Raw genomic sequence first — 27,277 nt, 5'->3', positions numbered from 1 at the left:
GAATGGGACAGCAATAATAACCACACCACGGGATCAACATGGGCGGTTTCTAAGAACATGGACAGTTATAACTAGTAGGAAGTTAAAGAAATGGAGCAAGGAAGTTCCGAAGCACATGCAAGGAGTGGAAAAACGAGGAGGCTTCCAACAGCCATACGTTTACATAGAGTAAGATGGGATGTTATACAATACTTATTTCCCACTCCAAGTCTTTAAACCAATTGCTGATTTTCTTCCCTTAAAAAAGACAACAAGTAGAGACCGTCTCACCGTGAGACGCGTCCATACAAAAGGCCCATTAATAAACAAACATAAAAAAAATGAAATCTAAATTTTCACTTGTATCGAAAGCAGTTTTTTTTTAAATAATTTGTGTTGACCCAATTGAAGTTGTCTCACGGTGAAATGGCCTCAATAAATAATTAGTGTGAAAAAAATGGAATGCAAAAACTGATGAATGTTAAGTGGGAACTCACGCCTAACCCAGTCATCAATCCTAGATGAATTAGTGGTTATAAACTGAAAGTTGTCTAACTTCCCAAGTAGTGGTGCAAGGAGGTTATGGAATTTAGTTTATAGTTTCTTTAGGCGCCAAATTCCAACTCAAATCAGATTATCGTTGTACTCATTTCTAATGAATAGGAAAGAATGTAATAGTTTAATAGTTTAAGGGTAGTGAATTATGATATGTGAAAATCGAAACTTTTGTGTTTCAAAACCTTTGTTGATCTTGTGATTCTTGGATTAGAATTATATTTGCAAAAGTTCTTATGCTTTGTGTAAATGACATACACACTTGTGCTTTAAGAGCCTCTTAACTTGCTAAAGACAACGTATTTAGTGATTTTTGAGTTTAGCCAAAACCATCTCTAAATCATCCATCAAACAAAACTCTACTTGAATTCTTTGGTGGTGAATTTCTTATCCTTTAAATTCATTTACTTTCAATTGCAAGTCATCTTTTCTCCTTCTATTAATCAACGCATGTCTATAGGATTATTATTCTTATCCTATCCCTTCTAATTCCTTGCAAACTTCATAAAACAAAAAAAAAAAAAAAAAAAAAAAAAAAAAAAAAAAAAAACCCAAAAAGTAAACCATTTCCTCATCATTAGTAATCCAAATTCCGCTTAAAACAGACCTTTTCCCATTTACCCTCATATCTATCCTTCCCTTTTCGCATCACTTGTTCTTACCCTTATCTTGTAACTCACCAAAGGGTGTAGACGGTCCTACAACAGAGATGGTTTAAATAAATTTCAAGATCCCTTTGCATAAACTAAAAATTTTATAGCCACAAATTGTCATTTAATCGACAAAGAACTAAGCTATCCATCCATAAACATTCAACAAGGGTCCAAAGTAAACTGCAGTTCACACTTAGAAAGCTGGAGTAACTTGTGCACACAAAGTCTTCCCATGTTGCAATTGCGGATTAGAGTGTTATAGGATCTGTACGCTAAACGAACTACCAAAATTTAATTTCTGAGGTCATTACCCAATATTAATTTGTCATTACTAACTTTGTCGGGCAAAGCAACTAATGTCGCAATTTTCATTTGACATTTTCGTTCAGATTTCTACTTCAACGAAAAATCCTTCAGAAAAGAAAGATAAATTCTCTATGAATTAAGCAAATAAAAATCGATGCTCACAGAAGGTACAAAATTGGAAACCTCTTTTGACCACCTTACCCGGTCAGGGCTCAACCCATGACAGGTTTGGATACATAACGAGGAAAAAGGAGATAAGGGAAGGAGGAAAAATTCTCACATGTTAGGATTGCAGGAATTCAAAAGGAAATGGTTCGTCCGGTTTTGTAAACAGAAACAGAAGAGAACTTGTAGTGAGAGTCATAAAAAGAAGCAATGAAATTTGATGATAAATCCCTCCACTCCCCTCCATCCAAATTTGCTTTACAAAGAACAAATTTGCATTCCTTTTCTTCTCGTGCTTTTTCTCTGATTCCTCTATCAGATCAATGTGCAAGAGACTCATCTTTGCCTCTTTCATAATACAAATAAGGACGTTGGCCCCATTTGTATTTTGGCTACATCAGCCAAGTTAGGCAAGCTGTTCTGTTATGCCAGATAACTAGGTTTCAGGTATATTAATATTTTAAATATAACTGATAACTGATGCACACAGCGTATATGTGGAAGTCGAGTACTGATGAGGAAGATGTTATTCTTTTTCTAGGCGGGGGAAAGGCGCATAATATTTTCTTGCCATTGCAGTTCAGGATCAACTTAATTAGATTCTCAATTACATCCCAAACCAACAAATTGCTATATAAGCACAAACCATGCAACCATAGAGTAATACTTCCTCTTTATTTAGTAGCAACATTTAGACTTGCACATTGTTCAACACACTTCCTTTAAGCATTATCTTTGAATGTGGGTAAGCAAAAGCTATAAAAGGTTGATATTTGAATATGTGCATTAAAAAAGTTTTTTAAATTATCAACCTATGTAGTCCATGATGTCATGGTAAAATAACATGGTAAATATTAGCACATGAACGGTGTCAATAGCCCAAATGCGTCAACTAAATAAATCAAAGATTCAAGCAAGATGATTCAATCTAGTGATGTCATTTTGGGAATATTCCTATTACATTTTATAATTTCTGAGGAATTTGGGGTTCCTCCCATAACTGAAGCGAGTACATTACCGAGTTGAGGTAAGAAGGATGTTATGGACTGGATTTTGACTCGCAAGAGAATAAGGGATTGAGGATAGATCACAGGATCATACATAGATTATGGGATCATAAATAAGAGGAATTTGATTCCCTACAAATTGGCAATACAAGAGCAAGAGGTATCAAATTACCTATTTAATTAATATTCCTAGATCATAGATCGTTTTTGAGCATATAGCATATATAGTAGGGATTATTCAGATACAACCAATAACTTTGATTATTTTAAGCAGACAGCCAATTGTTAGAATATTCCATCAAAATTTTCTTGAAAAAAAAAAAATGAAAGCCCCACAATTCAAAAACAGTTTTGGTTCTTAGCGAGTCTTGCCAGCATATACTGGTCATGTCTTGGTCAAAGTACCTTCTCTATAAATATGAGGCACCCTCCTAGCATGTAAAAGGCATTCAACAACCAAACAATCAACGTATCTTTTAGGTTTTTTCATGGTCTAGGTCTAGTCATAGGATCAGTTTAAAATTAAACATGCCTCATTCGCATTGTTTATCATTTGCTTTAATACCCCCTTTTCTTCCATTTTTCTTTCCTAGACAAGCGTTTGTTAGCTGCTCTTTCTGTTTGAATGCTTTTCTAGAATGAATGTTTACAGTATAGTTAACAAGTGTATGTTTCATCACATACATTTTTGTTCCTTTAATTACTTCTTTGCAATATGCTAGTTACGAAATAATGTATTTTAGCCCCTATGGACATGCTTCTGAGGTATTCCAATTCCAAAGCACTAGATAACTTAGTGCTCGCTTGCATTCTTCATCAACATTGAGTCTATTTCTAATCAAGCTGTTTTTTATTGGGGGGGGGGGGGGGGGGGGGTGGGTGGGAGGGAGTTCTTTTCATTTTGGAGAGGGGAATTTCAGAAGAAAACCACCATGTACACAAACACTAAACAAATAAATAACAAAATCCTAAGAAACTAGAGTACAACATCAAAGACAACAGTTTTCTCGATCATTCAAAGCTTACCTGCAAATATCATTTGAAATTCAACTTCAGCTTTGTCCCCGGCTTTTGCTGAAGGAATGGTGAGCCAAAAGTTTACGACTAGAGGTTAGGTGATCATCCTAGAGAAAAATATATCAGCTCATGTCAGAAAAAAGTTATAATAGACAAAACTTTAAAGCACTTATTGTACAGAAAACCACAGTAATAAGACAGCAATGAAGTAACTAAAACCAACCTGCATTACAAATACCACAGCATGAAAAGAAATGTTCAAGGAACTCCAGATACTTAACAAAGAAAGAATTGTATGTATAACCAATTATACATATCAGAAATGAAATTAACCACAAGTTTCATAAAATACAAGGCATCAAGATCAGGGACACATTTGCAATGAAGCATTCTCTACATAAACAAAGACATGAGATGGGCGTTTCTCTCCTTACTAAAATCATCACTGCACAATAATAAATCATCAATGGTCGTGTGTATGCAAGCGATTACTAGGACTTCAACACACTTGACATGAATGCTACAGCAAAGTGATAGGCTTTTCAAGTATAGGGAAATCCTATTTAAAGTAGGAAAACTCATTAAAAAACCTTTTATTAAATAAATACTTGTAAAACTAGCAGTGATTTTTGCTCAGCTAATAGGGAGAGGTCTTTTAAACCATACTAAGAGTCACATAAGAATTAGGAGTCCATAGGTTGAATTTCAAAATCTTTTTCAGTTCTTCATAGTTAAAATACGACTTGATTTAGAGAAATTTCCGAATAAAGGAAAGAAAATTGGTGCCATATTCTAAGCTAGTTAAGATTATGGAAGTTCTATGACGTAGATTATCATAGATTTTGGCATTATTGTACTGTTATTTTCAGATTAATGCATTGAATTATTTGGAAAGCTTTTAGCTCAGTGTGTTTTCTTATTTGTTCAAGTTGTGATGGAAGAACTCACAAATACTTCGTGGATTTTAGAATATGGAATTTTTTTGCATATTCTAAAATCAAACCTTTGAGTTGGGATTTATTCTCATTGTACTAATACACTAAACTATTAGGAGATATTCATGCTAGATATGTCTAAGAGATTAGAATTTTAAGCTTTGCAGTTAAGACTTGACTCAAAATTTATATTATTTTTCAAGTCCTTGAGAGTAATTCAAAGAGATTGAATCCATATCCCTTTCAAGGTGTTAGCTTGGTTTGTATTGTAGAGAGTTTCGCTACTCGATGCAAGCAATGTATGTCATTAACCCCAGAAGATATACCTTGTAAAGTGAAGCTGCTGACTCAGATTCCACAGCCTGAGCTGGAACATGCCCAAAGGATTGAAAATTGTCTAGAGCATCAAGGGTAAGCTGCCAACCACAGAGAGCTACGGCAGCAGCTGAGGAACCGGCACCAGTGCTGCAGCCAGCTGCTGCAACATTACCATTTACCCAAGGACAGAAGCTATTGTGGTGCTTGATTGGATCAAATTCAGCGCCATCAAAATTACTATCGCCATTTGGAGGCCCTGCAAGTATTAACAAAATTTAAAGCATCACATCAGTTCAGGGTCATCAAGAAATTAGGCCAATAAAGAAAATACTCCAGCTTCCAACAGAGCCCCACTTTCCAGATGACTCTTATTAGACCGTTAAAACCGTTTTGTTTTCATCTCCAGGATACGTTTCCAAACCAAAATCAGGTTTACTCAATTACAGTGTCAAGTGTCAACATGATGAAAATGAGAAAGGGAAGTAAAAGTGTAGAGGGAACGAAATACAACCCAAACAAATAAAACACAGGCAGATGCAGCTGAGAAAGGTGACATGCAACCTGCGACTACTGCTACTAAACCAAAATCTTCAACTACATACCAAACCCCTAGTGAGAAGCTGAATCAAACCAGCCTGAAGACTCTGAAATGTCTAGAAACTCACAAACACTAATTGAACTGCCACTATTGCATATATTGTATCAGCCTGCAGCGCTTACACGTTAGGCTTACATGGAGAGCCAACATCACATGTACATTAGATATGAATAAGTTTTATCCCATAAAACCGCGTGTATATCAAACAATTTGATTGAGATGAGCAATAGTAGAAATTGTAAACTTTGTGAGAAGATGAGCACTCTCTTCTCAAGGACTGTAAAGTCAGGAATCAACTATCATAATTTATCCTTGGCATATACAAAGATTTATGAAACAAGCAGTTACAAGTGCAATTAATAAAGAACTGAAGTCAAACAAACAGCTTACCCGTCCCATTTGCCATTATATAGTCTGACTCGGGGTATGCACCCTCATCAGCAGGTGACTGCTTGCCTCCTTGAGAGACTTCTTCCTTGGATGCTTCAATGCCTGAATACACAATGGCATTGCAAGATAAGGAAGGATGAGTGCTGGCTTCTTGAGCTAAAACTTGCATCTCACTGTTTTTCTCGCCACTTTCTACAGACTCCGCTTTTGTCGAACCAACAACTTTTGAGCCACTATCTGCCCTTCCCATTGAACGTGATACAACATCTTGACTATCTCCATGAGGATCTTCTCTATCCATCCCCTCAACAAAATCATCTCCAAATCCATGTTCAGGGGCAAACTCACCAGTTTGTCCTTGATTTTCAACAACTTCAGCTATAGGCTCCACATCACCAATACCACTGTCAGATCTATTAGCAAACATATCAGTCCCATGAATCTCAGCTTCATGACTAGCACCCATTCCAACACTCCCACCACTAATTCCCATACTAGGTCCATCCCTAGCTGGGGCAGTAACAGTATCTGTGTTCAGTACTTCCTCTTCATCATTTGTGCTACTTACACCCATTTCTCCACCAGCCTGGCCAGAAGCTGGTTGAAAACAGACACTTTGTTGAGCCTGATTACTATAATTAAGGTCTGAAGTGTCAATCAAATCGGCATTCTTAGCCATTGCTACAGAAGGAAAGTTTATATCATCAACATCTCCAGGATGATTTTCAACGCTTTCCATTGAATCATCATCTGCACTGTGACAAATAGTGTCCATGGCGATAACAGAGGATGCATGTGTTGAGTCTCTGGTCGCAGCCCTGGCAGGGAAACGAAGAACTTGGTCATTACCATGAGATATATCGATTCTTCTTTCATCTACTTCAATTTCAATGCCTTGTGAGTTGCTAGGGCCAGCCCCAGATGAATCTCTCCGAAATGAAGAACCACACCTTTCAAAAACATCGCTCTCACGAAAACGCTTCGAGGGCCCAGCTAGATACTGCTTACCATCATCAACCTCATCACCATCACGATCCACAACTGTTCCCTCAACACTATCTGCCTGTTGCATTCTTAAAAGTGGTCTATCTACTGCACTTCCGCCCTCCTCTAAGCTTCGTTTACGGGTACTTGGTCCTCGCGATTCATAAGAAGCAGCACGATCACCAACTTCACTATTAGACGGTTGCCCGATCATTAGATCTTTCCCTAAGTCAGCATCACGATTATGTTGGGAAACCTCAGGCACATGAGCATGTCCAGATGACAAACCACCAGCCATAGTAAGATTCAAATCCACAACTGTATTTGACGTGAGTTTTCCCTCATCAATTGTAGCAGCTTCATCATGGTATTCAGTCTGTTCTTTTTCCATGCAATCTGTGCCAACCCACCCACTAATTCCACTGGCTGCACTCACACCACGAGTTAAAACCATCTTTTTACTTGTTTCTGGGATCTCAATGCCATTGGGGGATACCCGAACAGGACGAGAAACAGTTATGAAGTCCCAAATTCTGACGGTAGCACCACATAAACTGCAGTCTAGCAATGGTGACCTAGATTCACATTTTGATTCGGGACCCATTGCTTCATTCTTGCAAGAATCCTTTTTAGCTGTACTTGAAAAAGCTTTTCTGCTTGGACCTGCATCATTAGGATGACCACATTTCATAGAAGGCCCCACAGAATACCCATTTCTAGCAGACTGAGCAGAATGATCTTCACAATCTTGGATATCAGGAAGCCATCTCGGTTCCCATCCACACAAAGCAATGAGCTTTTGTGCCTACAAAATAATAAGCCAGTAAGAAAGTTTAAGGAAACAAGTAGTAGACCATATGTTGTCAATGCATCTGGGCTCATGCAATAAAAATGAGGTCGCAGGCCTGTCCCGTTCATTTTTGGGCCCCAGAGAAAAAGAAAAAAAAAGGGCCCCTATAAACTTAAGGCGTAACGAATAATATAATACACCTTTTGTTTTTTATTGTTGACATTTAAACTACTTTATAAAAAAAGCACTAACAACTCATATTACTTAACAAAAAATATAAGTTATACCTAGGTTTAATTCAAATTAATATCACTTACTCTGTCAAAAATATCACTTATATACATAAAAAGTAATTTTTTGGACCCTAAAAAATTTGGGACCCTGGGTGGTAGCCCGCTTTGCCCTTGCTAATCGAGGGCCAAGTGAGGTCGTTCCGTCACATAAAAACCACTTTGTAACGAATTTTGAGCCTACCGTTCCGCATAGCTCTATTGTGTAACTTGTGATATAAAATCATGTAGTAAAAACCAGCATAAGATGTTATTTTAACAAATTAGCCATTATAATCCTTTTTTAAAAATGTGTTAGGTTTTAAATGTCTATATAAACTTAAAATAAAATATATGCTTTAAAAAAATTTGAATACTATAATAAAGAAGAAATTTTTCAAGATAAAGTTTCACACAACGATGTCCACAAGGCACAATGTGAGTAGTAACACTGTGATGTGCCACGTCCGTGACATCACGACCATTACCGCAATCGGACAAAATCTGCATATTTTTCTAGGTGTAGGCTATATCTCAGATATCTTACATGAGAATATAATGAATAGGCCTCTTCTCTAGAATCTACTCCTGAGGTATTTTCCATCTTGATGCTTGGCTCCCCAATCAAAAAGTTGAGAGAATTAGCAAGAAAACGATCAATTTGTGGTCCACGGGAAGCATGCATCTGCTCAATCGCAGATGCAGCCACAACTGGTAGAGCAGCAAATTGCAAAAGTCCATCACACCGATCTTTGTAGCCTCCAATCAAAGCTGATGGAGGGGTAGGAGGAAACTGTACTAGGCTTTCTGGACAGCTATTCCCTCTCCAAGGACATGTTGCTTTGTGCCCCAAATCAAGCTGCTTCGAAAACTCTTCAGCTGCACCATCAGCTACATTAAGAAAATAGAACATAGCAGGTTATGACAAATTTTGATTTAGGCAAAACACAAGAATGTGACTCTCAAAAAATCACAATAAAGAGTGGCTGTTGCATTATATGTGTTATATTTAGCAAACCTAGAGATGCATACAACAATGTCAAAGCCTTAATCCATATTATATTTAGTATACCATTAAATCCGCACAAATTTTGATTTGCATTTGGACAATAGTATGCCAAAGATATGATAGGCAACAAATCAATCTACTTCCTGTTGCCGATGGAAAAAATAACTCCACAGTAAAGTTGCAGATATAGATTGATCAAGGCCCTGGCTATATCCAGAACAAATATTTTATGTGTCAAATAATGATTAAATTGGTTTGTTGGTCAACAAACCTATATTCACTGCAGTACTCAACCTAATTCATACAAAATCCAAGTAAACAAAGCATTTTACCAAATAACATTTCAAAAGTATAGGCGCAAGGATCTTGATTTTTTGCCAAGATCATTTTAATCCAGTGTCTCCCTTTGTCAGATATTTTTATCATCCTATCATCTTAGAGGATACTAGCCAACATGCAATATAGTAGGAGATTCACAGCAGCTCAAGCAAATTTTTCTTTCATCTTTTCTGATTTTAAGGAAGGCAGGGTGAGTTAAATAGCAATTTATAGTGTGGTAACTCCATAGTTCTCACAAATTTCAAAAGTTCTCCCTAGTTTTACCTCATAAAACTTAACCATGATGACATCAAGAAATAGTGTGGTATTATATAGTTCTCACATTTTTCTGATGACAATAATTTAAGATACTGTTTTAAGAAAGATTTAACTTATTCCTTTTTGGAAAGTTTTCATTTAATTGCTTCATATTCCTTTCTGGCTAAGGAATCACAGCTAAATATTCTCTATTTTCTTCCGGTATCAACCCTACCACCAATTAATATCATAATCCCACATACAAATACTGCCTACTAACATTGGCAAATTGGTAAAAGCATACACTGCTTCTTTGGGTATAGATATATTCGATTAAAAAAGCAGTAAGCAACTAAGTATATGTTAAGACTTGATAGAATAAAAAAACCAATTGTAATATCAACAAAATACAAAGCCAGCTAAACCATACGATAGATCACCTTCAGAAGACGTCCAGCCAGCTTTAGCAACATATTTCAGGTTCGCACCACATGACTCACAATCAATTTTATCAGCGCCAACATTTACCCATCCTCTACGGGCACAAGCTAATGAACTAGCAGCCTGCACTTAAAAAAATGTCATTTAAAATCGCCAACACCTCACTACAACAAACACTGTGTACCACAAGATGAATCTATAGCAGGATAATCCACTATGAAAGTCTTTATCAAACAAACATGACAAGTGGTGAACCAGTTTACATGGTTTACACCTTTAGGGTCTCCTCCTTCAAACAAAACTTATCACAACCAAATATATGTTGATTTTAAAAAGTAACAATCTAGTTAACCTCATCACCAAATATATCATCATCCAGTGCAGTAATGCCTAAACGATTGATGAGACGAAAAAAAAATACACTTGGGAGTTAACCAAATTACGGATGGTATATATCGTCACCAACTCAAAAAAGTAATCTTTAGTTTTCTTTTTTCCTAGGAAAAACTAACAAGATTAATGTCGTGATTGAGTGTCTTCCATAATTAAGCCCAAGACAATTAATTCAAATGTCTAAAGCAAGTTGATATACCACCTGGCACCTCACTAACAGTCCTCACATTTATAAACTAATTCTAGATAAGTTTAACTCTTAAGAAAGTTGATATGCCAAATGAAAGCTTAGTAATAATCCTAACAATTGTACACAAATTCTAGAGAAGTTTACTACTATTACTACACATTAACTTGGGCATTTTGTGACTCATTGGCCAATGATTTTTTAAATAGGCAATACCCATTAACACTTTAATTTGCATGATTACTGCATAACCTCATATTCGCAAAAAATATTACACCAATCATAGTGCAAATTACACGATGCGAATTGTAAAGATTTTTGAGGCAGTCCAATATAGATCATGTGAAGTGATAACCACAAAACCATACCGCGAAAGTAGTGTGACCGTTACAAGGTTGCTCACTAATACAAATTAGGAAACGGCATTAGAATATTCACAAATAAAATAAGCTTGTGATTAATATGGTTAAAACCCCAAACTTGGGATTTATGATGAAAATGTTTCCTATATGAAAATGGGTATTGTTACAATATCAAAAGGCAGCTGACCAAGTATCAGCCCCATAACACATCAAAACATGAAACTTTAAAAATTCCCTAACAAATTTAGTATTTTTTTTTCCTTTTGGATCGTATTACTTTTCAAATCTGGGTAAAATCTAGCAGTCAAACAGAATCTAGAAAAGTTAAGACTTCAAAACATCACATAATGGTGCATGATAAGAAAGAAGTATCTAACATCCACCACAAACTCCTAGTTACAGATATTTCAAACCTTAGGTTTCCCAAACCAATTTCCTGGCTTAAATGTAGCAAGGCGCCGGAGTAGATCTCCTCTTTCCCAAGGTCTGCATGAAGGTTGTGATGATCCAAGTGCAGAGCCACCAGCACTAGTGCTCAAAGAAGTCCAAAGAGGTTGTGTTCCAGCGCCCGATAGGGAGCCTGTCTTAGAACCTGGGCCATGACCTGACCAATCCACACCGCCAAAATTTGGAGGAACTGCTGGTGATGATGCACCCACCGAACTGATAAGATATAGCATACAGTAACATTGAGATTACTTTACTCAACACATATAATAGACATAAATTCAAAATGGATACAAAGCAACAGTGTAAAGAGAAATAATATGCGAGACACAAGGGACGATTTAGAGGTCCAAAGCACTATTAGCCAGCCATTCAATATGCTATTTAAATGAAATTTTCATAAACCTTTATCTGGCTAAGATCATATATAGAAATTTTATATCATTGGTTTTAGAAGTACACTCAGAACTAACTTGATCATACACTATTTATGTGATGAGAATCGACCTTTCCTCCATGCACTTGTATTGCGCATTACAACACAGAATTTGATGGACATTTCTACATGATGAGCATAGTCACTGGCTTTCAACATGATCTCATAGGAATTCAAGAAACTATATATTGGTCACTATCTTGTCAACATGTCTAAAGAATCATGAACACCATGACCAGATAAGTCTTAAAGTGCAGGCTTGCATAAGAGAAGTGCCAAGGACATGAGATGTGAGGCATATTTACACAAGCAACAGAGATCTAAAGAATCACATATACTAAAATCCAGCTATGAATATCATTAATTTCATCATGTAAACAAGAGCATTCAAATAGAAACAGAAATTTGTGATAACATGATAATGAGAAATATTTTTATTAAGTGTAACTTTTAAGTGCCTTAAAATCGTTTCCACACTTACATGCAAATTCCATGCATGTGGTTTTATATATGAGTGGTTGCTTATTCTCAAACAACAACAAGCTTTTTCCCTCTCTGCTCATTTGCTACTACCAAAAGTGAAGAAAAATTCACTCACCAACCCATCTCAAATAAGTGTAACGCTAATAATTTCTTCTTTTCTCTTCAAAGATCATCACATTCATCTTTTGTAAGAGTAATCTATGGTTATACACATTATATCCAGAAGTACAAGCCTTCAAAATCTTATTAAATGAAAGATACATCTTCAGATGTTTTCCACTTCATGTATATTTTGGATTGTTTACATTGGAGCTAAGTTTGAGCTTTTTAACTCACTACTCAGTAATATGTTTCTTGTATCCAAGTATTGAATAGTGATCGTTTAGATTTTTGGAAGGTGTCCAAAATGATAACACACTAGCATGTTCTTTATCTCTCTTCTACATGTTGTAATGGATGTTCCCATGATTTCCTGCATGTTGTATTCATGCAAGAAATAATAGCGCAACTATGTATTTTAAGTAAGAATAACATCCTTTTAGTGTATGAACAAAGACAAAACTCTACTGGGAGTCTGGAGCAATGCTTAAAATTCCTCTCTAATGCGGTGGAAGCCATTTGGATGCATGACTATTTAAGTACAATATTTTTTCCTGTAAGCTAAACATGTAAATAATTAGGATTTTGATTTTCTTGTGATAGTTGAAAACAATGCTTAATTTTTTTGATCAAATTTACTTGTTCCTAGTTTGGATGCATGATGTTTTACGAGAATTTATTGAATTCTGCCCTTAAATCCCTAATTGTACAATGAAACTATCATCATGACCCTATTTAAACCCTTAACCCATATTATTTAACCCTTCATCAAAGAACTAAGGACAACTCTCCAAAGTGCGTCTCTTTACTAAAAAAAAGCTTGTGAGAATTTATAGAGATGCTATAAAGCCAATAAATTTGATAGATAAAATCTTTGATTGACGAAACACAAACTTTAAAAAAACATCAAAGGAAACCATGTTGTCTAAGCAACTAAGTTCTTACTTCGCACGCTAGAGAAATATATACACAAAAGGAAACACAGGCAATCAATATCAACTGTGGAAGCACGCTGAAAATAGTAAAAGAAAACCACACTGCTCTATAAATTAGATGCACAGTTAAATTATGCCATCATAGTATCTCCCCGTAGAATATAAGTAAACACGGTTTCTCAATTGGAGACTCATAGATATCTGACAATAGGCACATCATAACACTAACAAAGCAATGCAAGAACACACAAGTAAGCCCAACCGATATAGGAAAGACAACACAGCAGCATACAATTAGTGTATGGGCTCATCAAGCTTACTAAACCACTAAGCCATTTATGATCCCGGAATAAAGGTATAGTTTGACAAAAAGATAACTTACTGTTCGCAAAACACAGAACACAAAACTTGAACAGTAAAAAATATAATTAAAAGTTTATAAAAAGGTCCAATTATTCAATCATTCCATTTGATTGTCCAGGAAAATCAAAAATTAACCAATAAACAAGGAAAACTAGTACAAACACCCCAAAAAGACTTTCAGCAAATACAATCAAGGTATCCTACATATCAACATACAATGTTACAAAAATCAAAACTAAAAAAATATAAAAAAAAAATTCAGCTCAATAATGAGCTTTCCAAGTGTTTCTTAAACCTCTAAGTTGAGCAGAAAAAAAGGGTAACAAATCTTGAGCAACGGGGATGACAACAATGCCACAAAAAGGGCTCAATAAATTAAAAATCATAAAATTCAACAAGTAAAAAGAAAAAGCCCTATTTTTAATCACCTGAAAAATAAATCTAAGAACGAAAACAGAATTGAAAATTTCAATCGAGCCCTAGGAAAGAGCGAAAATGATGAGGGAGATGAAATTCTGAAAGAAAAAATGAAGAAGAAAGAAACCTGGCAGCCGGAGTAGGATCAAGGTTGTTGTTGGTACCACCGGAGCTAATCACTTCCTCCCTCATCACTTGTCTCTCTCTTTCTTTCCCTTTCTCTTTCTCTCTCTTGTCGGGAAATATTTTGCTGGTTTAGGTTCACTACGACCGCATGAAAACTTTCCTGTTTTTTTTTTCTTTTTTTTATTTGGCCTTTTTAAAAGCAACATATATTAATGGACAATTGTTTTTTTTTAATTCTATAATTTTGTCGTTTACATGAACCAAAATATCATGAAATAGAGTTAGTTAAGTAATTGAAGATTTTACGGAAAATTCTCTTTATTTCGAAAATCTTATCTCGATTTGTTCTTTATTATATAGATAGTATATGATTATTACAATATATATTTATAGACTTGAATTGACATCCTCTAATCTAAATACATTCAACAATTCGATTTCTTTCTCATCATATCCATTTATTACTTTCGTTTATATTATTGTCTTAATCTCCAATAAATAATCATTCATTTTAATATTGTTTCAGTACGACAGGGAAATGAAGTACTTTATTACTTCTTCTAATTCACACCACATATCTCAATTGGGTTTGGCACAAATTATAAGGACAGGGACTGCTTTCAATAGTAGATTAGTAGGTAACATGTAGAAGTAAAATGAATTAAGCAAAGCAATAAACTTTTAATCATCCCTCCATTTCTATTAAACCAAAAAGGAGAATTTCATTTAGAGGAAAATTTACCTCCATTACAATTTGACAAGTTTCATAAAATTAGATAATATGAATTTAATTAAAATACATAATTGTAATTGACATAAATAACAAGTCTTCACATCTTCCTTAACTTTTTAAATACTTCTTTCACAACTTATAACAACGTACAATCCTCTCATGCGATGTGATTACAAATATCATTTCTTTTGTTGATTTCAAATCAAGATGATAAAAATACATGAAATGAACAGATCAGAATCTTTTGGTGGAAACCAAAAATTTCAAAGATCAGAATGGTTTGGAGGAAACCAAAATTTTCAAAATTTGGAATTGCGCTAGTTTTGCTGAAAAGCCATTACAATTTCCTAATAAGAACAGTAATCAGTTGGCAATAAATAAGCACGCTAAATTTTCTCTCACTTTACTAAATCATTTTTCAATGGAAAAAAAAAGAGGAATACGGCAACTACACTAGGAAGAAAATCATGCATGAATTGCTATAGCCTAATTAAAGAAGGCAAACCAGTTCGTGGTAAGATCAATGAGCTTGCCAATGAGTTCAATGTCAACAAAAAGACCTCAAATTTGGGTGTCCATTAAACAGCAACAAACTATTGTAACAGTCATTACTGTCAACAGCAACATAAAAGGGGCATACTCAAAGAATACCGTTGAGTTTGATGAACCAAAGTTCAAATCATTAGAAAAAACAAAGAAGATAACTCAATTATCAGTTGCAAAGGCTTTGAGGATAAGTCAATCCACAATCTTGAGGGAAAAAAAAAAGCTCATTAAAAAACACACAAATGCAATCAAACCGCATTTTGCTGACAACAAAATTGATAGTTTAATTCATTCTCTGCATAAGTTTCAAAAACAAACACTTTTAAGTACACATATATGTCCAATATAGTCCTCATTGATGAGAAGTAATTGTGCATTATAAAAACACAACAAACTTATCATCTTTCAACTCTGGAAATCGAGCCATATAAAGAGATTTGGTCAAAGAAATATATCTCTAAAATCATGTACATGTGTGCAGTAGCGTAAACCATATTTTCAACTAATGGTGAAGTTAATTGTGATGGAAAGATAAGAATCTTTCCTTTTACATCACAGGTTCTAGCTCAAAGAAAATTGAAGAATATGGACGATGGGGTCATGGAAACAAAACCAATTCAGTCAATCACTAACTACATATTAAGGCAATGCTTATTGATAAGATTTTACCTGCAATAAGAGAGAAGTAGCCTACACACAAGGCCAAGACCATATACATCCAACAAGACAACGCAAAACCACATATCATATACTCAGATAGTGAGTTTAGCAATGCTGCAACTTTAGGTGGTTTTTATTTAATTTTCATCTTGTTCAACAACCACCTAACTCATCAGACATAAATGTAGCAGAATTAGGATTTTTTTTTAGATCAATACACGCATTACAACATTAAAAAGAATCTTATAATATGAAGCAATTAGTAAGGTTGTTGAATCTACATTTGAATGTCTAGAACCCATTACTTTGAAGTTTGTTCGGATTCCTTTGCAAGCCTGTAAGACAGAGGTTTTTGAAAAGAAAGGGGGCATATAGTACCATATATTCCATATAGGCAAGACATAAGTGAAGGTAGACTCCGAATGTATTTTCACTATCAATAAAGAACTTATGTAACACTCCTGAATTTCCGACCCCTTGTACGAAACCAAAACCGTAAAGGGCGGGAGGAAATTCGGGTGTTACATTAAAATAAAATAAATAAAATAATAATAAACTTTTAAAATGTCAATGGAAATTTCTGCAGCATCTACCCTAAAACTGTGCGCCTTTGTAAAAAAAAAAAAAAAGCTATTAGAATCTAATAAAGTAAAGGCATCAACGGCCTATCAAAACTGTATCACGGCGGAATGATTCATCGCCAGCTTCTCATGTCAAGCATGGATCGTGGTTCCAAAGTAAACACTTGAGTTTCAAATGACAAAACTTTTAAACTAAAACATATAAACCAGAAAATTATGCAGCGGAAATAAACTTATAGAAATAGAGATCGCATGCCTCTCAAAACATATACAACCCAGCAAAACATAAAACTTTGGGGTTAAAACCCATGAAAACATTATTATAAACATAAGTTGCGCGCTTGATCCTCCATATGCAATGCACAAGAGAGTCCATAACTTGTTTAAGTCTATCTATGATTTCCCTACTGCTCAACGTAAGACGAAAATATCAAACGTGTCATCACAGGGCCATCATAGAAAGAGTCATTTCAAACAAATCAAACATGTACACGTCAGAAACTAACATCATATCATAGTAAGGCATAATTAGTATCAATAGAGTGTGTCATAATATGAAGGTGATTCCACAACACTCCAAGTGCTAATCATAACCACTAAACATCAATTCCTACTTCTCACTGTCATTTCCATCTTCTTCACTTCTTTTCGACTTCATAACTTTTCGGTAACACTTGAACCAAGAAATTAACCACTTTCAAATATCTATTTATATATGTGACTAGAGGCCACCATATTGGAGTTTGTAAGACCCACATGGCAACACCTCAACCAAGGGCGGTGACGGGCCATACCGACGCCCAATGGTAAAGCATGATTACACCCCCATACAGCGACCATATACAGATGCTCCTACCTCTGAGAACTAAACCCACTGGGGTACCGAACCAGTGGAGCCACAATACCTAAACGTATGTGACTAGAGGCCACCATATTGGGGTTTGTAAGACCCACATGGCAATACCTCAACTGTAACGGCCCGGTTTAAGTGACCCGGAAAATCATATGAAAACATGATTCCGATTCACAAACGGACACAAAAGAAAATTCACTTTAACTCGGATCGTCAACGTTCCAACGGTAAAAGGAATATGGTCAACACAGGAAACAACGCCAAGCAAAATAAAACAAGTCAGCGGAAGTCTTTACATACAACTCAAGAGCCCACAGGCCTCTAGACTAGCTAAAAGTTGTACGAGATAAAAAGAATACGTCAAAAACTTTGGTTACATAAACTGAGTTATTTCGACTCATTACAAAGTATGTCTAGATTTGATGGTTACGGGTTCTAAGCTGAATCCTCACTCCAGCCCCCTCCTGCAGTCAACCTGCTGCACGTCGTATGATAACACGTAGCAGGTTCCAAAGAACAACCAATGCACGTCAGAGACTTCATACATATATTAAACAGGTTGAATACAAGCATTGTGTTTACCCTAGCATGCAAAGGCTCTAATACATATTCTTTATTCAATATTTCCAATCTTGTAACGTTGCCCGTCCTGTTCGGGTCGTACAAGTATAATTTCAAATTTGTTTTGGTGGAATACACTTGGGAGAGCTAATCCCAAGGGAACCACCTACCTAAGACGTTGCCCGTCCTGTTCGGGTCGCCAAAGGCTAAAGTATGCATACCCCCATGGTGACCGTAATGATCCACAACTGCCATGGGAAAAATAATTTATAATATTCCAAACCATTTGTTAACCCTTTTGGGTAACATAACCAAACGTCAACCCTTCTGGGTGACAAACACATAAATTCTCAATTTACACTTAATTATTTCATATTATTTGAGGTGTCTAATCCTTATGTGATTACAAATGCCTCGATTAGGAATAAAACAACATTACTTGCACAACCATATAAACAGTATGGTCTAAGCGTGTACCTTTGAACGCTGCAAACACACGTTGTTCAAGCACAATTAGAATTTCGCCCTCTTATGAAACGAGGTCCTAAATAACACACACACAAAACGATCACGTATTAGACCGTGTTTAAACATTTAATCCACTCAATACCATTAAAATATCACTAAGACTTGATAATTTCAAATGTTTTCATCAAACTCCCAATAGTTCCAAATTTTTTACATTCTGACCAGAAACTTTTATGGCCATTTCGGACAGTTTAGAAAATTCAAATTAAAAATCCGACTTCAGCGCTGCGTTCGGAACGCATCAATTACCTTGGGTACCAAATTTCATAATTTCTAGCATCCAATTACTATTTTTAATTATTTTAAGCGTTTTAACGAGTTTTAAAACGCATCGGTTAAATAAAACAACAACGAAACACACCCAACGCTCGGATCGGGGCGCCACTATCGAGGCAGCAGCTGCTGTCCAAAATTCCTTTTACTTTAATTATTTTTATTTTATATATATTTTTTTTTCTATTTAATTTATTTAATCCTTTTTAAACCTCATTACCAAGATACACTTAACCGAAACCGAATTTACATTCTACTAAAATAAAACAAACAAAACCAATTCTCCTATCACACAACCACTTGATATTTCCACACATCTAACAATACACAAAATCCCATCAACAATCTAAACCATCATCAAAAACATAAAGCTAGCAACTTAAGACATACTCATCCACAAGATCCTTCAAGAGTACTTAAAATTTCATAAACCATGATAATAAAATTAAATACTTGATTCTCTTATCAAATTAAAATTTTGTAGAGAATCATATATCATCATTTTTGAATCAAAACATATATATAAGGACAATCCTTTAAACAAATCAAATTTTGTTAATGGATTTATAAACTCTTGGATACCTACATTACTTAATTCATACACTTAAAATTTCTTCTAACAAACTAAAATCTTGCTAGAGAAATATAAATCGTAAAATAAATCCATTTTAACCTTTGAATAGACTTTATTCTTATAACAAATTTAAACTTTGTTAAAGAATGCAAATCAAGGAAAATTTTATATAATAGAAATAGGATTTAATCCTTTTAACAAACCAATTTTATCAAATGATTATTAAAGAAAACTTATATAAAATACTCAATCCTCCTAATAAGTCATAGGATATCATCATAAAAGGAAAGAAGATTATGTAATCTCATACTAAAATTTCTTATAAATAAAAATAGTAATTAACAACTTAACTTACCCTTTGATTAGAAGATTGGATTGAGCAAAGAAAAAGTTTTTTTTTTTTCTTCTTGAGTGCCGAAACCAAGAACACAAAGGGAAAAATTTCTGAATTTTTTTCTCACTAAGAAGATTAAAAATGTGATTAGGAATGTGAGGAATTCAAATTGAAGCTTAAGGATTAATAGGGAAATTAAGGTCCAACTTAATTTCTCCTAATTACACCATTATGAGAGGAGTTACAAGACACCTCCCATACTCACCCAAACCGGCAGCCCTTCACCTCCCTTCCATAATTTTTTTTTATTAATTGAGTAATTATTATACTTTTGTTAAAACAGCAAGAAACGTCACGCGATAACATCGTACGCGACAAAACTTGTTACCGTTAAAATTAAACCTACTTTATTTCTTGTAATTAACTATGTAAAATAATATAATTTAATATTACTTATTTATTTTATTTTATTATATTTTATTTATTTTTAAACCCGATAAATTACGGGGTGTTACATCAACCAAGGGCGGTGACGGGCCATACTGGCGCCCAATGGTAAAGCATGATAACACCCCCGTACAGCAACCATATACAGATGGTCCTATCTCCGGGAACTAACCCACTGGGGTACCCTATCCAGTGGAGTCACAATAACCAAAAAAGTCTGATATGAATCTCATCAATAAGGGACTCATTCCCATTACAACCAACAACTTTCTTGCTCTATCATTAAGGGACTCATTCCCATTCAAACTGACGTAAGTCAAACTCATCAATAAAGGAGTCATTCCCATTCAAACTAGCAATAATCAATCTCATCAATAAGGAAACCATTCACTATTAAAACTAACGATTTTCAAATCATTAATAAAGGACTCACTCCCTTTCAAAAAATAACAACCGATCTCAATAACAAGAGAATCGTTCTCATTCTAAATCATTAGTAGCCTTTGGCATACTAGTACCATTCTCTATCAGTAAACTTGAAAATCATATAATCAATAACTTCGATATTTCATTCGACGATAATTCATAGATAGTGTACAACATATGTTTTAAAACAATTCAATATCGATAAATATACAATGCAAGATCCATGTAAGGGTTAATTACTGCGTGTATGTACCTGCAAGCATCACTGCACGACCAAAAGTTACAAAAATAACCCAACTAAGGTCCCACTTTCCTCTTATGAACTGGGAACCTATACAAGTTAGGAATAGAACTAATAAGTTCCCTTAACTACTTTGTCATACCAACTTAATGCCCAAGTAACCACTATCACACATTCAACATGAGTTTTCGATTACTCTAGCACGCACACAACTCATTCAATACAAGTCAAAATCATTAACTCAGCACAACATAAGTCTTTTCACCAATTTAAAAGTAAAAGCATATATGAATCCTTCTTTTTCATCAACAAATTTTGAGTATATCGGTTTGTGTTACCCAAATACTAATCACAACTAAGCCTTACAATTTTGACATAACACTTATTCAAAGACAAGGCAAATCTTAGAGTTATCGAATCGCGATATCATTTGTTACATTCTCCGAAGCTAGAAAGAACTATAATCAAAACAACATGACAAGTAACTTTAGCAACCATCGACGATAAGTTGACATTATGCTCTTGGCTTACTAACATTATGCATTATGACTTTAATAACAACCTAGTAAGAGTACTTGTAATTAGTAACAATCAAAACACAACAATTAGTAACTATTATTCCCAATTTAACAACCAAAATCACTTCCATAGGCAACTAAAATCATCGCCATTACTAATTATCACAACAATAACCAAACGACTAAGTCTTAAAACAACTTTTATGGTTATTTAATCAATCATCACCAAATATAGCATAAAACACACATCATTAGTAATTTCAATTCTAAATCCAAACCTAGTCATTTCATGTTCAAAGCATTATCCATAGCAAGAGTTAATAAACTAATACACCACCTAAATGTAACATGAAAGCCTATACCATTACTAATTTTAAAGACAACACCTTTTATTGTTACTCATAGTAAGATTTAAAGAAACTAACACACAATCAACACACAACCCATAATTTCTAATCACAGTTCAAACCCTAAACCATAAATATGTTCAATTCATCCATCAAACTCTTACCCACAAAAAGATTCAATGTACTTAAGACAAAACCAACATTAAACTCAATACACTTAATAAAACTCCAAATAAAACTAGAAAATTAATTAGAGAAAATAGGAGAGATGACATACAATGGGGGACTAGTAAAGGGTGAGGGTATAGGTGGTGGTTGTGGTGTGGAGCACGAAAATGGTGGAGTAAGGCTGCGTGGGTTGCCGCGGTTGGCGTCACAACAACTTTCTGCTGTTGTTGGGGCAAAACGCAGCTGCTGCTGCCGCTAGGAGGGAGGGGAAGGCTGGTTGCTGCTCGTGGAGGGAGACGGTGGTGCTGCCGGTTGTAGGGGAGGATCAGCCAGTTTTTGTGTGCCGTGAGTGAGCCGTGAGTCTTCACAGGGAGAAGAGAAAGAAAGAGAAGAGAGAGAAGAAGGAAAGGCAGTCGTGACTCGTGAGTTGTTAAGGCAAGGTTGTCTCACTTAAAACCCTAATCCCTCCTTTTTATTTTATTTGTTTATTTATTTATTTATTTACCTAGATTTATTTTCTTGCAAAGCCCAACTAAAAAAAATCTCACTTTCGTGTGCTCACACATGTTAATAAAAATAATAATTTGATTCAAACTCTTTATTTTAGAAATCGTAATTGTATTTTTAATATAAATATATGTTAATATTTAAATTCGTATATGAAAGGAATTTATTAAAACTACTTCTAAATTAATTTAACATAATTATTAAATCCCCAAAAGTTATCAAAATATTAATTAATGACGTCAGAAAATCTCGAGGTGTTACAACTTATTTAGGAGTCTTTGAAATATTTACATTCAAGGTGGAACCCATAATGTTAGAAATAATTAAATATTATCTTGGACTCAATTATAAGGAGGTAATCCAACAATATTTATTTCAACAATTAGCCAACAACAATATAGCAATCAACAACTCAACAAACAACAATCTAGCAATTAACAACCCATAAAAAAAAAAAAAAAACAATCCAGTAACCAATAAGCCAGCAACCAACAACAGTCCAGTAATGACCAACCCAACCAACAACAATCCAACAATCCAGCAACCAATAATCCAGCAGCTAACAATCCAGGAGTAAAAGAATAAACAGTACAACCTAGCAAACAAAAACTTTTGGAAAGAATAATGAGTACTATCTAAAACTTTTGGGCTAACTACATCTTTTGGGATACATATAAACTTTTAGGATACATAGAAACTTTATTGTGTTTAATTTTAAACATCATGTAAAAAGAATCTAGATGTTTTACACTAAACATTTACCGAAATCATGAGTGAAAAGGAATTAAAATGGCTTCAAAGCAGTTTGCAGTGGCACATGTTATCAAGAACAATGAAAAATGTTCTCATCATCAACACCCATATCATAATCTATAGCCTCCTTAATTAAATTAGGTCGACTTTTAATACCTCCTAAATAAAATTGATGGCAATATGAAAATCTTATGGTCTCAAATACCAACAAATCATCATGAGGCAAAAAAAAATCGTAAACACACACACGAGAGAATGTACCAACAACATCATAGAAATCATCATTAGCATTTTTTGCAGTTTCTTCACCATATACACTTTTTTTGCCTCACCTTTATCATCATCAGCAACAGCAAAAAAACCAATCATATTCAGTGGTGGTAAAGACTCTTGTACAATTTCTTCACCATCAGAGTCAAATTCCTTACCCTAATTCGGATCTATTTCAACTAAGGTTGATGGAGATCGTATTTGAGCATAATAGTCAAACCATTGGTTTTTCATAGCATCCTTGTCATAGAACTTATCAACTTTTTTCAATGGTGAATCCATTGTTAAGCTAGAAAAGGGAAAAGCAAACAAAATTATAGATTTTTTGAAAATAAAGTAGATATGATTAAATAAGTACCAAGTGAGTAGATGAATCGATTTTATAGGGTTTATAGTCAAAATTGTCACTTAGATCTTACCTAGAAGGTAGATCTAGGATTTTCTAGGCTTATGAGATCAAGGGAAGATAAAGAGAATAGATGAAGACATTGAGAATAGTGGTCTGTCTTGAGTTGCAGCTATAGATAGAAGAACCTGAATAGTATCAACTTTTACAAAAGGTGAAAAGGTTTCTGATTAGTGGTCTGTCTTGAGTGTATCCTTTGGCGACTAACTTAACTTTGTATACTTTAACCGTTACACCTCGCTAAAATGACATTAAAACAAGCATTTAATTAATCTATTTTACATTATTAAAACACACACACAAACACACACACAGATATATATATATATATATATATGTACACACACACATACATACATACATATATATATATATATATATATATATATATATATATATATATATATATATATATATATATATATGGTTGGTAATTATTCAAGTTGTGTTGTGCACATGTTTTATTTTATCGCGTCACGAGTTTATCGCGTATCAAGTTTATCGCATAACGCATTTTATCACTTTACGTTTATCTAACTATATATTCTTGGTATATTATTGTTGATCATCATAGATGCAAACTTTGATGTTTTTGGTTTTTAAGGATTTGATTGTGTTATATATAAATATACACATAAAAATATGGATATAAAAAATATATGCATGAAAATGAAGTCAAGAATATATATATATTTTCTATTTTGGTTGAATTATTTATGATTTTTGGTTGATTTAATTTATATGATATGTGGGGATGACGTATATGCATTGTGTTACGATTTTTATATCGTTATTTGGATTCTATTAATTGATGAATAAGATTTAAGGAATTTAAAATAAATATAAAAATATGAAACAATAGTTTTTGGACGGAATCATCTGTCTCGGGAGGCATGCCTCATGCCTTCAGGGTTCGAGCGTGTTCGTTTCGTTGTTTTACTTCCAATTGAATTAAAAATCGCTTTAACGCTAAAATCAATTAAAATTAGTAAACCAACGTTAAAAATTATGAAATTTAGTACCCAAGGTAATTGATACCTTTTGGACGCAATGGTGAATTCGGATTTTTTGATTGATGTATAAAAATTGTCTAAAAAGGGCTGCAAACCTATTGGTTGTTTTGAAAAATAAGGAATATTGAGTTTTGATGATTTAATCATTTAATGTTATTGAGTATAGTAACGAATCTAACGATATCTCACATATTTTATCATCTATATATGTTTTAAAAACCTTAATCAAATTTCTCTCTCCAATATAGAATATCTAAACAGGAAGAACATTAGGAAATGAAGGGAGTATTAATTTATGTAAAGTAATGTTGTATTCATTCTATGGTGTGATATTGTATATCACTTAAGGATTAGACACCTCAAATAATTTGAAAGGAGTTTAACATACAACTTGAAGATGAATGTGTTGTTCTCCTAATAGGATTGGTATTAGATAAATTGGGTACTCGTAAAGGATTGGGATTATTATTATTTATTCCTATGGCCAGGATTCTATTAAGAGCCACCATAAGGGTATGCATACTTATCTATAACGACACAAACATGAAAGGCAACGTCTTAAGTTAAACGTTGCCTTAGGTTTAACTATCCCATTTGTATTCCTCCAAATTTATATAACACTATGGCGACCCGAACTGGACGAACAACAATGTGAGCTGGGGGATTGAAATTCAAATATGACATGAACTTGTTAGAGCCTTCGTATGCTAAGATGAACTCAGTGCTTGTTACTGAACCTTTATAATGCATTGTATAAAGTCTTTGACGTATATTGGTTGTTGTGTTGTTGTTTGGAACTTGCGATGACGTTACCACTTGGCAATTAGCAGATTAATTGCATGTGGGCATCGAAGTGTGTGAAGTGTACCTCTAGGAACCTGTGATATGATACATCTGATTTGTTTTAACATGAACTTTGTTATTGTTTGATTTTATTTTTGCAAGTACGTCAAATAATTAGTTTTTTTAATAAGGCTAGATGGTTCTCAAGATGTAACCTTATAGACTTCTGTTGACTTTATATCTTTTCTGTTTACACTTTATTATTTCTTTATCATTAGAATGTCATTGATCCTATATTGGTTTAACTGAAATGTCAAACATGTTACCTGAAATTTATATTTACATATGAATATTCGGTTCATTTTAACTCGGACTATTAGTGTTCCATTTGCTTTTTATTTAATGGTGAAAACCCATCTGCACACTACTGTTCCTTTTCCACTTGGTAACTTACGTTCCTCCCATGTATAATTTTGTTCAAGACCTTTTATCTCCGCGTGCATATTTTCTCTGCACTTTTTATGCTTTTGAGCTTCCTCTACAGCACGTGTTAGGGATTATTGGTGAGTAAAACACTTTATTAGAAAATGCTTGAGCTTCTTGAGAAAGACTCTATTATGAGTAGGAAAAAGGGTCCAAGGGCATTATTAACATTTTACTGTTAGTTAGTATTTGTATTTTGTTAGTTTGAAAATTTGTATTTTAGTACTCCCTCCGTTTTCTTTTGTTCTTCTCGTTACTTTTTGTACAGTTCTGAAAGAAAATTTTAAACCTTGATATCTCTAAATACGGATAATAAAAAATTATAAAAATACATGATAAAAAAGTATAGATTAAGACGAATCTAATGAGATCTCACATGGATATATTTTATCTTCTAAATATGTCTCAAAAACATTAATTAAATTTCTCTCTCCTTAAGGTGGAATATCTCAAATGGGAAGAACATTTGAGAACAAAGGAGTATTTGTTTGTTGCGTTTAGGCTATTTATAGATCCAGCCTTGTAATGTTTAGGCGGTTTTTGGATATTTGAATAAAAGGAATAAACAAAGGAGTTTGGACAAACTCAAATTGCTCCACAAACCTATCTGATTTTGGATATGGGTCTTGGCCGGTATCAAAGCGGTATGATTCCGGTGATCGAAAACTCGTCGGCGACGGCGTAAGTCTAGAAAATACTCATGAAGTCTATCTTGAGGCCTTTTTTGAGGGTTTTGGGGACTAAAACTCCACCGTTAGACATGCTTCAAAGGGTTGTCTAAAATGGTATCATCCACCCATTCAAATTAGGGAAAAGACATTTGTGATGAACATTTTGATTCGGAACATGATAGTAGTCACAAAGGATTTTCACTCTTCATCCTCTATGAAGAATGAAGGATGCAATAATGGTAGTTGTCTAACATAAAACAAAACAAGTAGAAGAAAACGAAGAAGAAGACAAAGAGATGGAAGACAACCTAGATTTAAAAAGGAGTACCCATACGTGGTGAACAAGGAAAAGATAGGTTTG

At 34.3% G+C, this 27,277-nt stretch overlaps 1 protein-coding gene across 1 annotated transcript in view; it reads right to left on the bottom strand.

Annotated features, from left to right (window-relative positions):
• The window catches only part of LOC130797203 (uncharacterized), a 15,216-nt gene extending 794 nt beyond the window's left edge, over positions 1-14,422 (bottom strand). The window contains exons 1-7 of the mRNA XM_057659698.1: positions 14,242-14,422; positions 11,348-11,597; positions 9,992-10,115; positions 8,514-8,857; positions 5,924-7,712; positions 4,944-5,191; positions 3,692-3,789 (exon numbers count right to left, since the gene is read on the bottom strand). Of these exons, the coding sequence (XP_057515681.1) occupies positions 3,718-3,789; positions 4,944-5,191; positions 5,924-7,712; positions 8,514-8,857; positions 9,992-10,115; positions 11,348-11,597; positions 14,242-14,306 (2,892 nt within the window). The 5' untranslated portion in view covers positions 14,307-14,422 and the 3' untranslated portion in view covers positions 3,692-3,717. The remainder of the gene's footprint in view (positions 1-3,691; positions 3,790-4,943; positions 5,192-5,923; positions 7,713-8,513; positions 8,858-9,991; positions 10,116-11,347; positions 11,598-14,241) is intronic.
• Positions 14,423-27,277: the final 12,855 nt, after the last annotated feature.

Source organism: Amaranthus tricolor, chromosome 12, assembly GCF_026212465.1.
Source record: "Amaranthus tricolor cultivar Red isolate AtriRed21 chromosome 12, ASM2621246v1, whole genome shotgun sequence".
NCBI classification, from domain to species: domain Eukaryota; kingdom Viridiplantae; phylum Streptophyta; class Magnoliopsida; order Caryophyllales; family Amaranthaceae; genus Amaranthus; species Amaranthus tricolor.
Note: the sequence above shows the minus strand (reverse complement) of the source record. Positions and strands in the feature narration are given on the sequence as shown.